This window comes from Saccopteryx leptura, chromosome 2 (genome assembly GCF_036850995.1).
Source record: "Saccopteryx leptura isolate mSacLep1 chromosome 2, mSacLep1_pri_phased_curated, whole genome shotgun sequence".
Lineage (NCBI taxonomy): Eukaryota > Metazoa > Chordata > Mammalia > Chiroptera > Emballonuridae > Saccopteryx > Saccopteryx leptura.
The window spans coordinates 152514570-152526994 of NC_089504.1; the positions used below are offsets into that span (position 1 = coordinate 152514570).

The 12425-nt window shown below is 52.0% G+C and overlaps 1 protein-coding gene across 1 annotated transcript in view; it reads left to right on the forward strand.

Annotated features, from left to right (window-relative positions):
- The window catches only part of CACNA2D4 (calcium voltage-gated channel auxiliary subunit alpha2delta 4), a 123345-nt gene that overhangs the window by 86573 nt on the left and 24347 nt on the right, over positions 1–12425 (forward strand). The window contains 3 exon segments of the mRNA XM_066369084.1: positions 4521–4582; positions 5701–5745; positions 5986–6048. Coding sequence (XP_066225181.1) covers positions 4521–4582; positions 5701–5745; positions 5986–6048 — 170 coding nt within the window.

Consider the following 12425-nt stretch of genomic DNA (forward strand, 5'->3'; position numbering starts at 1 on the left):
CCAATCGCCCAAGGTAGCAAGCAGCTAGAACAGGAATCCAAGCAGCCCTGCTGGGTCTCCCAGGAGAGAAGGCTGGGCTTTCTCAGGATCTGGGGAGGAAAAGCACAATTTGGGTTGTGAGGCAGATGAACAGAAAGACCTGACATGATTAAAGGCAAGGGGCGCAAGCCATTGAGCATGGCAGGACACAGTGAATTTGTTGTTGAGGATATTCCCATGCTCCTTGCCATCTCCCCTTGTCCATATTAACCAGCATCTAACAGTTCCTACCGGAAGGAAGTTCTTGGTGTCTCAGCTAAATTCCCTGTTTCCTAGTGGATTTCCTCCTAGGTCTTCAAGTGAATCAGAGCACAGCTAAATCTCCAGGATCTCAAGCCCAGTATCTGTAAGAAGGCAGGGCTCTGTATGGAAAAAATGTATTTGGCAAGGCCTCAAAGCCCAGAGTCAATGGACAAAGAGAGCTTGCAGAGTTTGCTTCCCAATCAAGTGTTGGCACAATAGAATTCACAAGGGTTTCGTTATTGCACTCCACTATGTGCTGGGTACTATTGCAAGGGCTAGGAATCCAAGCTCAGTGCATTGCCTGCTACTAGCCATTTGCAATGCTGGTGGCCGAGGCCAGGTAGGTTTACATTGGATTTGGCAGATGGAAGAAAAACTGCAGAGCTGGAAAAGGTTGGGCGATTCCATTTATTGGAGTCTCACAATGGCGGTCAAGCACATAGGCAGGGGGAACGGCCTCTCAGGCAAACAAACAGCAAAATGGCCCCTCACAGTGGTGGGCAGGCAATTCGCACATCCGCAATTCCCCATCTCTCTTGAGCATAAGCACTCACAGCCTTATATAGGCCACACACACTTGGCCCTACTACACACCCACGCACCAGATAAAGTGCTTTCAGCTGGTAACCCCGTGAGCAAGCCTGACACAGCTGCCCCACACCATTCTAATGGTGAAAGATGAACGGTAAATGAAAATGAAAGAAATAAGCCATGTTGCTTAGAAAATAAAAAGAGCAATGAGATAGAAGAGAATGAATGGTGAAGGAGGACTACTTTATCTGGGGAGGCCAGGGAAGGCCTCTCTAAGGCATGATGGTTGACCTGACCAGGCTGTGGCACAGTGGATAGAGTGTCGACCTGGGATGTTGATGACCCAGGTTCAAAACCCTGAGGTTGCCAGCTTGAGGATGGGATCCTAGACATGACCCCCTGGTCACTGGCTTGAGCCCAAGGTCGCTGGCTTGAGCCCAAGGTTGCTGGCTTGAGCAAGGGGTCGCTGGCTCAGCTGGAGCCTGCCAGTCAAGGCACATATAAGAAAGCAATCAGTGAACAACTAAGGTGCTGCAACAATGAGTTGATGTGTCTCATCTTTCTCCCTTTCTGTCTGTCTCTCTTAAAAAAATGATGTTTGAGCTGAGATCTGATGATGAGGATCCAGCCATGTATAGTTCTAGAAGAAGAGCATTCCAGGAAGAGAGAACAGCTGATGCAAATGCTCTGGAGTGAGAATAAGCTTAGCATGTTTTGAAGCAGAAAATGATTTGCATTGAAACCAGAGATATCAGCAGGGACAGCTCCTGAGAGTCTCAGAGGAAATGTTAGAAAATAGATTTTGTTAGAAGAGCACTGGGACAGCTTTGGTAGGTTTTAAGCAGGGAAGTCACATGATTTGATCTTCAGAAAGGTCATTCTCATGCCTATGTGAAGAACAGATCATGGAGGGCTGGAGAACAGTGAAACCACTTAGGGGTTAATTACATTAACCCAAGTGAGAGAGATGATGGTTCAGCCCAGACTGGCAGCTGGGGCGGGGGAGAGAAGTGGACAAACTTATGAAGTTTTGGAGTAAGGTCTGCAGAACATGGATGGGATGGCGGAACATTTTAACAATTAGGTGAAGAATGTGCTCCCAAATGGGGACATCTCAAGGAGGGTCAGGATTCAGGGGGAAATGCCAGGGTTAGTTTTGGATATGTAAACAGGTGGCTCAAGTGGACATGTCAGTGGGTAGCTGGAATATCCTAAATTCTGCAAAGGATACCCGGATGCCCAGGGCCCAGACCTTTCCTGGAGGAGCATGTGATCCAGCTGGGAAACGGAACCTAGTGGCGGGGGCGGGGGGGTCTGCTCTGTGCCCCACTCCTGCCAGTTCTCAAGAGCCTCAAACACCTGTGTCATTAGGGAAGAATTAACTCCACCCTCTCAAGACTCCCTCTGTTAGAATCATGGAATTTCTTCCATCTCAGAAATGTCACGAGACTTGGCACTAATAGGCAAAGAGGCAAAGTCTCATTCTAGGAATCATCTGAGAGCTCTTTGACTACAGGAGCCAAGGACCCAGGTAAATAAGCTGTCTTAAATCCCAAAGATCTGGTCATTCTGAGCATTAGTGTGACTCCCCTTTGATCATTTTTATAAGGTTCCTTCGCTCAGTCTTTTTCTATAGGTGGAAATGATCTGTCTGTAGTAAATATCAAGAGTGATCTTAAAAGGAAGAATAAGGGGGCATGACTGAGAGCCACTTTCAGTCTAAGAAGGAGAGTGATGCGGGAAGAGGGAGGGGTTTGGCAACCAGGGCTGCTGATCACCTCCCCTCCCCCCCCCCCGCCCCGCTGTATCTATGTCTCTCATGAACCAAGAAGTGGGTCTACCTGTCCCCTTCGAACCTCCTACTCCTTTCAGCCACCTGGACATTGAAGCAAAATAAGCCCCCATAGAATTCAAACATTGCCATATCATAGCCAGAGTGCCAGTCACAGACTTGCCGTGAGACCCCAAGGAGGGGAGGGCCGCTCAGGGCTGGGCATCTTCATGTGCACATGCAGATGCTCCAGGACTGTGTTGTCTGAGAGGGTCGCCACCAGCCATAGGTAGCTATTTAAATTTATAAAAATTTTAAAACTCAGATTCTCAGTCACAGTAGCCACATTTCAAGGGCTCAAGAGCCACATGTGACTAGTGGCTGCTGTGTGGGACAGTTCCCATCTAGGACAGCTCCATCAGCTCAGAAAGTTCAATCAGATAGTGACATTTTACAACAGTGATTCTCAGACTGTGGTTCCTGGACGGCAGCATCAGCATTACCTGGGAGCTCTTTAGAAATGCAAATTCTCAGACCCCATCCCAGACCCCCTGAATGACAAACTCTGGAGATGTGGTTTTAACAAACGTAGCAGGTGATTCTGAGGCATGCTCAAATTAAATAGAAAGCCAAGACTGAAGTCCGACCCAGGGCGGGAACTCTGGCCCCTGACCTTTCCTTGGGCTCTCTCTCTCTCTCTCTCTCTCTTTTATTTTTCCCATCAACTTTTTCTAGGATCATTTCATATTGAGAAAAACAGAAGGGTACAATTCTGTATCTCTGTGCCATACTGGAAGTCTGGTCCATTCTGAAAGAACCATCCGAGTCTCAGGAAGTTAGAATGATTGTGCTGGAGAATCTCCTCAGTGAGTTCCAGTGGTGTGACTGTAGAATGTCTCATGAAAACAGCAGAATGGCTAGGAACCCAGGTGCGTCCCCATTTTACAGACGAGGGAACTGAAGGCCAGAGTAGATGGGAGCTTGCCTCTCAGCTCCTTCCTGATGACTGGGTCTGACTCAGGTCTAAGGAATAGAGACAGTTCTGTATTTAGGGGCTAGGTGACTTGGGCAACTCGTGTAATCTCTGTAAGCCTGTTTCCTCAGCTGTGAAGTCTGAATAATAATAGAATTGGTCTGCTGTGTGGATGAAACGAGCTCATGGACGCAGGCGTCCCTGGCACTCAACACATTTTCGGTATTATTATACCAAGCAGTAGGAAGTCGGCCTAGATTTTTTCTTCCTTTTCTTTTCAATATAAGCTGCTTCCACCACTCCGACTCCCCCTGTTTTGTAGCCCTAAATTTCTGTTAGGATGTGAATACCAGCTTGTATCCTCTACACCTATTTGGGAACCAAAGAAGCATAGGTAGCCCTTCTAAATGGCATCATCAAAAGAATAGTTTTGCAGGCTGGGACAATCTCTAGTTTTCTGGGACCCACCTGCAAACCTAGGGGAAATCAGGTACAAGAGAGGTTGCCACATCAGGCTGTTCAAAATCTAAGAGGCCTCATGAGTGACCTACCCACATGGCCATGAATCCAAATACCACCACTTTTGGTCACGTGACCTTGAGCAAATGGTACGGCCTCTTTGCCACAATGTTTTTATCTGTGGGAAGGGGGCAGTGTTCTGCCCAGTGTACCTGCCTTGAGTCCCCCAAGATCTAAGGATGAATGCTATCTTTGTTCTCTAGAACCCAGACCTCATCTTCCTCTCAGATTCATTTTCTGGTGCTGTGAAGAGATAGAAGCCATGGTCCCTTCTTCCCTCCCTGACCTCACACCCCAGGAACCTCAGTCCACATGCTGCCAGGGGACCTAGCTTTCTGCCCTGGTGCTCACTCTCCCCTCAGTTCCTGCTGATACAACCCCTCTCTTTAACTGGAATTTTCTTTTCTCTGTCTCTTTCCTCCCACCACTCCCCTCCCCAAACAGCGGTGGGTGTCCAAATGAGGCTGGACTTCCTGCAGCGTACCTTCTGGGCCGCCACGCGGCAGGTGGGTGTGACGGTGGTAGGCCAGGCCAGGGCCAGAGGGCTCCCCAACACCTCCACTGTGAGGAAGGGTTGGCACTTTCAGACCCATTCCTCCACTGCCCTCCTGCCTCTCAGTCCTCCTCCTGGGCCCCTGTCGGCGCTGCTGGGTCCCCTCCTCTGCCAGCAGCCTCAGTCCTTCGTCCCAGTCTTCCCCACCCAGTGCTCTCTCTCAGCTTAAACTGGGGCAAAGGGCGGACATTGTGTCCCCTCTGGGCCTGGTCTGCCTTAAACTGAGTCTCTGCTGCCCCCACACAGCAGAGTAAGGAGACTGCCCTCCTCCATCCCTCCAGCCAAGATCCAAGCAGTGTGTGGTCCTCCTCGTGAGAGCTCGGCCTTACCAGGGCCCTTCCCAGCCGCCTCTTCCTTTCCTGCCTCTGCTCCCCAGAGCCCTCAGACTTGGCTCCTCCTGGGCTTTCTGGAGCTCCTCATTGCCCTCCACAATCCCCTCCAGCCTCAAATCGGCCCCCATGCACTGAGCCTCCTGCTCCATGGCCTCCGTTCACCCGTTGCTGCACCCTCCTCGGGGTACATTCAGGGAACCAGACAGTGAGGATGGGAGGGGTGGGAAGGGAAGGAGGTGGCCACCACATCGTGCAGGATGACAAAGAACAGTGAGAAGCCACCCCATGGGGCTCCCGGCAATACAGCTGACCTCCTCCCCTCAGCCCCAGCTGCAGGGGCCATGGCTCCCTCCGAGAAGGCTGACCCGATGTGCTTTGGCTGCTGCTAGCCAGCCAGGATCCTGCCTCAGTGCCCTGTCCCCACTACCACACACAACACACACAAATCAGATACATGCTGGCACACACACACCACATAGATACCAACGTGCACATGAACACACATCACACACTACACATTCCTTACACATACCACATATACAGCACATATACCATACATAGACACACACCAAATATAGTCACCCATGTGCATGTACCATAAACACACATCCACCAGTCCCCACACATCAACACACAACACAAAGGTACCACATACACAGCAGTCCCATGCTTACATGCCACATAGCTACTGTACAAACACGCGGGTATTTAAAACTTACAGTCTTTTTCTTCCTTCCAGTGCAGTCCTGTGGACGGGCCGTGCCCAGAGAGCTGCCAGGACAGTGTGAGTTCTTCCTGGCTGTGTGGAGGGTAGAAGTGGGAGCCATGGGCCCCTCAACCCAAGTTCTAGATGGGCCAGCTCCCCTCCCGCACAAATGCCCCTTCTTCCTATAGTGCTGGGCCCCACAGAGGGCCCCTTCTCACTAGACATGAAGGCTTGCCTTCCCAAATGTCAGTTCAGGCAGGGGACCCAGGAGGTTGGTGGTAGTGCTTGTCCTCACATCCCTTCTGGGTTTCTCCCCAGGACCTGGACTGCTTCATCATCGACAACAACGGGTTCATTCTGATCTCAGAGAGGTCCCAGGAGGTAAGGTGCTGGGGAAGTGGACTGAGAGAGAAGTCAGGGCATCCAGTAGCCAGGTCTTCAAAGGAAGGGTTAATGACCCCAGGAAATAATGTTGGTTGTGAGCCAATTAGAGTGAAAGGTCTAAAGAAATGGGATTGCCTCTTTTTTATTTTTTTTAGGTGAGAGGAGGGGAGATAGTGATCCTGTATGTGCCCCAACCGGGATCCACCCAGCAACCCCATCTGGGGCCCAATGCTTGAGTACCCAGCAACTTTTAGTGCCTGAGGCTGATGTGCTCCAATGGAGCTATCTTCAGTGCCCAGAGGCAAGCTCAAACCAATTGAGCCACTGGCTGCTGGAGGGGAAGAGAAGCAGATGGTCATTTCTCCTGTGTGTTCTGACCAGGAATTGAACCCGGGATATCTGTACACTGGGCCAATACTCTACCCACTGAGCCACCAGCCAGGGCTGGGATCTCAACATGGTGAGAGTACAAAATTCAGACACTTTCCAACTCAAATGGCCATAGAAAGCATTACTTCTTTGTTTTGTCTGTAATTAGGCCTTCTCCTGTGGTCGCTAGGTAAGGAGAGGCTCAGCAAGGTTATATGTACTTTAGAGGGGCCTCTGCCCAGAGTCCTAAGCACCCTCCTACTGCTACTTATCTCACTCCCTCCATCATGTTCCCCTCTTCCTTTGTCCAGAGTGGTGGCTTGTAAACAACAGAAGTTTATTGCTCACAGTTCTGGAGGCCAGAAATCTGAGCTCAGGGTGCTGGCATGGTTGAGTGAGGGCCCTCGTCCGGGTGGCAAACTTCTCATTGTACCCACATGTGGTAGAAGGGACTGGGGAGCTCTCCAGGTCTCTTTTATGAGGACATTAAACTCATTTCTGAGGGCTCTGCCCTCCTGGCCTGATCTCCTCCCAGACGCTCCACCTTTGGCCATCACCTTGGCGGTTAGGTTTCAACATGTGAATCTGGGGGGGGACACATTCAGACCATAGCACCCTCCTGTCTATCTTCATGGGCCCCAGGAAGGCCAGGCCTTCCCCCACTTTGTGCTGTCCCCCTGCCTGGACCTCCCTGTGGAAAATGCTATCCTAACTCAGCAAACCTGCCCCCCCCCCATTTGCTAGTGGGGAAAGAAAAGAATGGAGGCGATCTCTCTCATGTCGCAGCCCCGCCCGTACACACAACCCTCTCCCAAGCAGGTGGATGTCTCCCCAAAACCCGCATGTGCTCGGAAAAGCAAAAGTGAAGGTGCAATCGTAATTTTGTTTTGCTGAGCCCCAAACAAATTATTTATTTAGCTAGGAATCAAACTAAAAAGACATGTATTCAAACCCTGAACCAAACCTGACCATCTTACCCATGAAGCATTTCCGTGAAACAAGAAAGAAGCATCAAAATGGCCTCTAAGCTGAACCTCAAGGAAGGGAAATGGTATTTGGTGCAGAATGCGCTTTGCCCCAGTGAGCTATGTGATTGTGTTAAGCGGCTTCCATCAGCCGTGCCTCCGTTTTCTCATCTTTGAAATAAGGGGGCTACCTATCATGACATCTAAAGTCACTTCCAGTTTCAGAAGTCCCAGTGCCTGGGGTATCAGCAGAGCTGGGGGAAGCAGGCTGGGGTTGTGAGCGTGGCCTTGGCCACGGGTGTCTCTGTACCCTGGCCTCCTTGGAGCCAGACTCAGGGTCCCAAGAAGTCATCAGGTCATTAGGACTTGGCAGGAACCAGGGCATAGGCCGGAGAGGTGGGAAAGAGGGCAGCTGAGACAGGGGCATCCATGGATCATGGACGCAGACTCCTTGAAGTGGAATTCTGAATGACCCGCTTCCGGGGAGCCTGTCTCAGCAGCAGGAGTGAAGTTGATGCTCTTGTCCATTTCCCTCTTCAGTAGGAGTTGGGGGCCAGCTGACCATCATGAAGTCTCTTGCAGAACTCTAACTGCCAGTGACACACTGTGGTTCCCTAGGAGCCTCTGCTTTTCCTCCTTGACCCTTTCCTGGCCCCTCTTGGCCATGACACTCTTCCCGGACAGAGCCCATTTCGCTGAGTATTTCTCAATCGCTCTGGTAGAAAATGGGTGATGACAGAAGTTGAAACCAGTGGTTGGAAAGAGGCCTTGGTTCTATCTGATGTTCTCAATCATTCATGTGCTGAGCCCTGCTGCCCCGGAACTGAGACAGGCAGCAGCTCCAGGTCCCTGTGGTGTTGGCTTTCAAGAACCAGAGTTTTAGTGAGAGTGTGGAAGGCTGGACATGGGGAGGGATGGGGTAAGACACAGGGAGAGGACGGCCACGCCTGAGAGCTCTGAGCTCCGATTGGGCCAGAGAGCACGTGTTTAGGCCGTTTGGCCCGGGCAGCCAGGACCGCGCAGCTCTGCTGCTGTGGCGTGAATGCGGCTGCAGACAGTGTGGAACGGAAGAGCGTGGCTGTGCTCCAACAACACTTCATTCTAGACTGACATTTTACATAATTTTCACTTGTCATGAAATACTATAAATCTTTTGATTTTTTTCCCCAACCATGTGAAGATAGAAACACATTCTTAGCTCGAGAGCCATATTGGCCCATGGGCCGTCACTTGCTGACCCCTGCTTGAAAGGCAGCAGGACAACGTTGCAGGGAGCGGGCTCAGGGACAGGCACTCCACAGGGCCGTTGGCATGACTCACTCTGGTCCTGTTGTTCACAGGTCTCCGCAGATCATGGCATCACTGGGCACAACTTAGGATAATATGTGGTAGCTCCCCGTTGTTCAGAGACTTACATTTTATGAAGCTATGTGTTTACTTTGCTTATTTACCTCTATTTTCCCAACTTATCGTATTCTCTTACCATATGTGGTTTTACAAATCCTTTGTAAAATGAAGCAAGGTACAAATGAAATGAAACCTAATCTTCATTGACAGGGTTGGGACCTGCTAGAAAATTTTCCCAGAGCCCCAAGCTCCCACTGTGCCTGGCCACCCCCCCCCCCCCACTGTGAGGCCCCAAGAAAAAGTGGGGGGGCTTCCCCTGATCAGCTCTGGTGATGTTATTAGTCTCATTTCATACCAGAGGAAAACTGAGGCTCCACAAGGCTAAGTTATTAACCCCCAAACTTGCAGCTGCAGAAGAGCCAGACTTACACGTAAAGAGCAGTGATGTGCAGAGGAGGGAGGTTCTAGAAAAGACCTTGCGGAAAGGAAAGTCACGCTGGGGGAGCGTGGGTTCTGGTGGAAATGCAGAATTGGTTGGGCATGGCGGCTGAGCACAGGGAGAGTGTGACAGGGGCAGGCCCAGGTCCCCTGGGCAGGCGTCCTCCGGCCTGCCCCGCCCTGGCTCACCCTGCTCACGCTCGGGGCGGAGTTCACTGACTGTGCCGCACTAGTCCGAGTCTTACGGAATTAGGACCAATGTTCTAGGACCCCAAACAGCACAGCCCAGGAGTCCAGACCCTGGGATTAAACTCCAAAGGTAGTGTCAAGGCTCTGGAAGTAGCAGTATCATGACTGGGCTCCTCTTCCCTCACTCAGGACAGCTCTGGCCCATGGCCTGTGCTTTTTATAAGAAAGCACAAAGGGAATAGCACCCAGGCCAGAGACCCCAGGTATATGCAGCGTCTGGGAGGCGTCCTGGACATGCCATCCAGCCAGCCATTTTACTTTTTTTTTTTTAATTATTCAATAATTCATTCAATAACTCTGTAGCAATTATTGTTTGCTGCGTAACAAATTACCCTAAAATGTAATGACTTATAGTCACAAGATTTACTCTCTCCCAGCTGCTGGGGGTGAGGAAGCCGGCGTGGCCTGGCTGGGTGAGCCGGTCAGGGTCTCTCACAGGGCTGCGGTTACGGATCAGCCTGGGCTGCTCCATTCGGCATTCCAAGGCTTGACTGGAGGAGGCTCAGCTTCCAAACTCACTCCTGGGCTGGCTGGCAGGACTCGGCCACCCAGTGGTCTCCTCCAGGGGCAGCTCCCAGCATGGCTTCCTCGGAGCAAGTGAGCCAGCAAGAGCAGGGCGAGGAGAGCAAAACAGGAGCCACTGTCTAGGAACCTGATCTCAGAAATGACATCTGGTTACTTCCTTACTCCATTCACTAGAAGCAAGTTGTCAGGTCCAGCCTACACTCATGGGGACAGGCTTACGCGAGGGCATGACCAGAAGGGGCCAGGGCCATTGTGAACCATGTCAGAAGCATCTCACCACATGCCCCTAATCACTCAGGCAAACTTGCCTGCCTGAAACACACCCAAGTGCCACCAAGAGTCACAAGCCTGGGCCTTCCCCCAACGCAGTCTTTTCCGCTCCCTCCTTATATCCTTAGGCTTCAAAGTGTGGTGGGGGGACCAGCAGCATCAGCAGCATCTGGGAGCCTGATAGAAAGGCATGTTCCCAGGCCCCACCGCAGACTAAGGGACTAGGAAACTCGGGGGGCAGCCTACCATCTGTGCTGTAACAAGGCCCCGCTGAGGCTGGTGTATGGTGAGTCTAAGAACCACTGCCTAGGCCTTTATGCCGGTTGCTGTTGATCTGGGTGCACTTTCTGGACTGAGCTAATGTGCCGAAAGGTCCAGCCTACTCTTTGTCCTTCCCAAGGTCCATCTAGGGTCCTGGGAGAGTAGTCTGTTGCTGCTCTGGGTGCAATGATTCTTCCCAGACAAAGTCTTTTGCAGACGTTCCTCACAGAGGACCTACTCCGCAGCATGCAGTGGGCCTGCACTGCCCTGGGCGGCATCTGCAGCCCACCTGGGGGAGGGGTGCTTAGCTCTCTCCGGGTCCTGGGGTTGCTCCAGGCCTGAGGGTTAACTATTTGGCCCCACTGGCCTCTCTCAGGACTCATTTTTATAATAAAGGACTACAAGTGACAGGATTAGAGCAGTTTATCTGGGGCCTAAAAAGAGAGTGGACAGCAAGGGCCCAGAGTGGCGACAGCCCTGTGGATCTTTGCAGTGTGCACAGTGGCTCCGTCACCCTGGTTTCAGGGCTACCCATTTGCCTGTGGGTAGCACCCACACATGAGAGCTTCAAAATGGACCTCAAAGGGGCAGAGGAGTGACAAAATCAGACACCCTATTGTGGTGTCTCTTGTTAATGACTTAAATCTCTCAGAAGGCATAGCACCTCCTCCCTGCCTGCCCCCAGCCCACAGAGCCAGTGCTTGAATGGCCCTTGGACCAGGGCAGCCCTTTCTGCCTTCACAGAGCCTCCCGGGTGCCTGTCCTGGGCCTCAGCTGTGTTCCTTGGCTCCCCCTCTCCTTCCCCACTTCCCCCAGTCCTCTGTCCTCTCTGCCCACATGGTATGGCAGGCTGTCTCCAGGTCACTGCCGGGCAATGGGTGCAGTGGGTGAGATGGCTGCAGGAGAAACCTTAGCCTCCCCGCCCTGCGTGTGCTCCTGAACTGGCCCTTCCAGCCCCCCACTCCTTCACCACCTGCTTCAGCATGTCTCTGGGCTCCCCTGCACTCTCCCTTCCTGGGGCTAGGGTGCCCACACTTGGGCAGCTTGAGCTGGGTGCCTCCTGAGTGAAGTTTAGAGGGTCATCCGTACCCTGGGGATGGCTGATGGCAGCAGAGGCGCTCCAGGAGTGCGGAGCTGGCACCCCTCCTCCACTCCCCCCCCCCCGGGGTCAAAAGCACTTGTCAAGAGCCCGCACAGCTCAGGGGACTCGGACGGGTGAGGATGTACAGCAGGAAGGGATAAAAGGACTAGCCCCCACGAGCAGCCGTGCACAGTGATTTTACTTTGCTGATTCATTTAATCCTCATACCCCTTTGCAGCATGAGCTTTTCCATTGTTAGAGGCTGTCCCTAGGTAAGCAGGCCCACATCTCTTTTGTCCATTCCAACACTAGGGCGAATCTTTGCCTCCACTCATCCTGTGTTCCTCCTTCTCTCTAGGGATAGCAGACTCACACAGGCATGCAAGTTAGCCCATGCCCAGGGTCTGTCCCAGACAGAGGGATGCTCACCAGTGCTGCACTCTTAGCTGCACCTGCCCCATCTGCTTCCTGCTCTAGGCTCCTGGGTGGCATCTCAGAGAACCACACCTCACTCCTGCCTCCGTACAAACTGGAGACTCAGGAAGTCCCAGGCCCTTCGCTCCAGCCTCAGAGCTCGGTGTCCAGTGGACCCCTGCTGAAGTGTGGGTGACCCTCAGTGAAAGTGGAGCCCTGCCCTGAAGGGAGCAAACCCAGAGGGCAAGTAGAGCTCCCAGAACCCCTTGAGAGCTCTGTGACTGAAAAGAGGCTATTGTCCCTCTCCACCTTCAGTCTGGGGAACCTAAATGACAGGGTACCCAAGGTTGAATATTTGGACCTTGTCTTTGCAGATTCCAGAAATTAAATCAATTTCCCTATTTGGGGCACTGATGCACTCTAAGTGCGAGTGAAACACTATCACCTAGGAATTG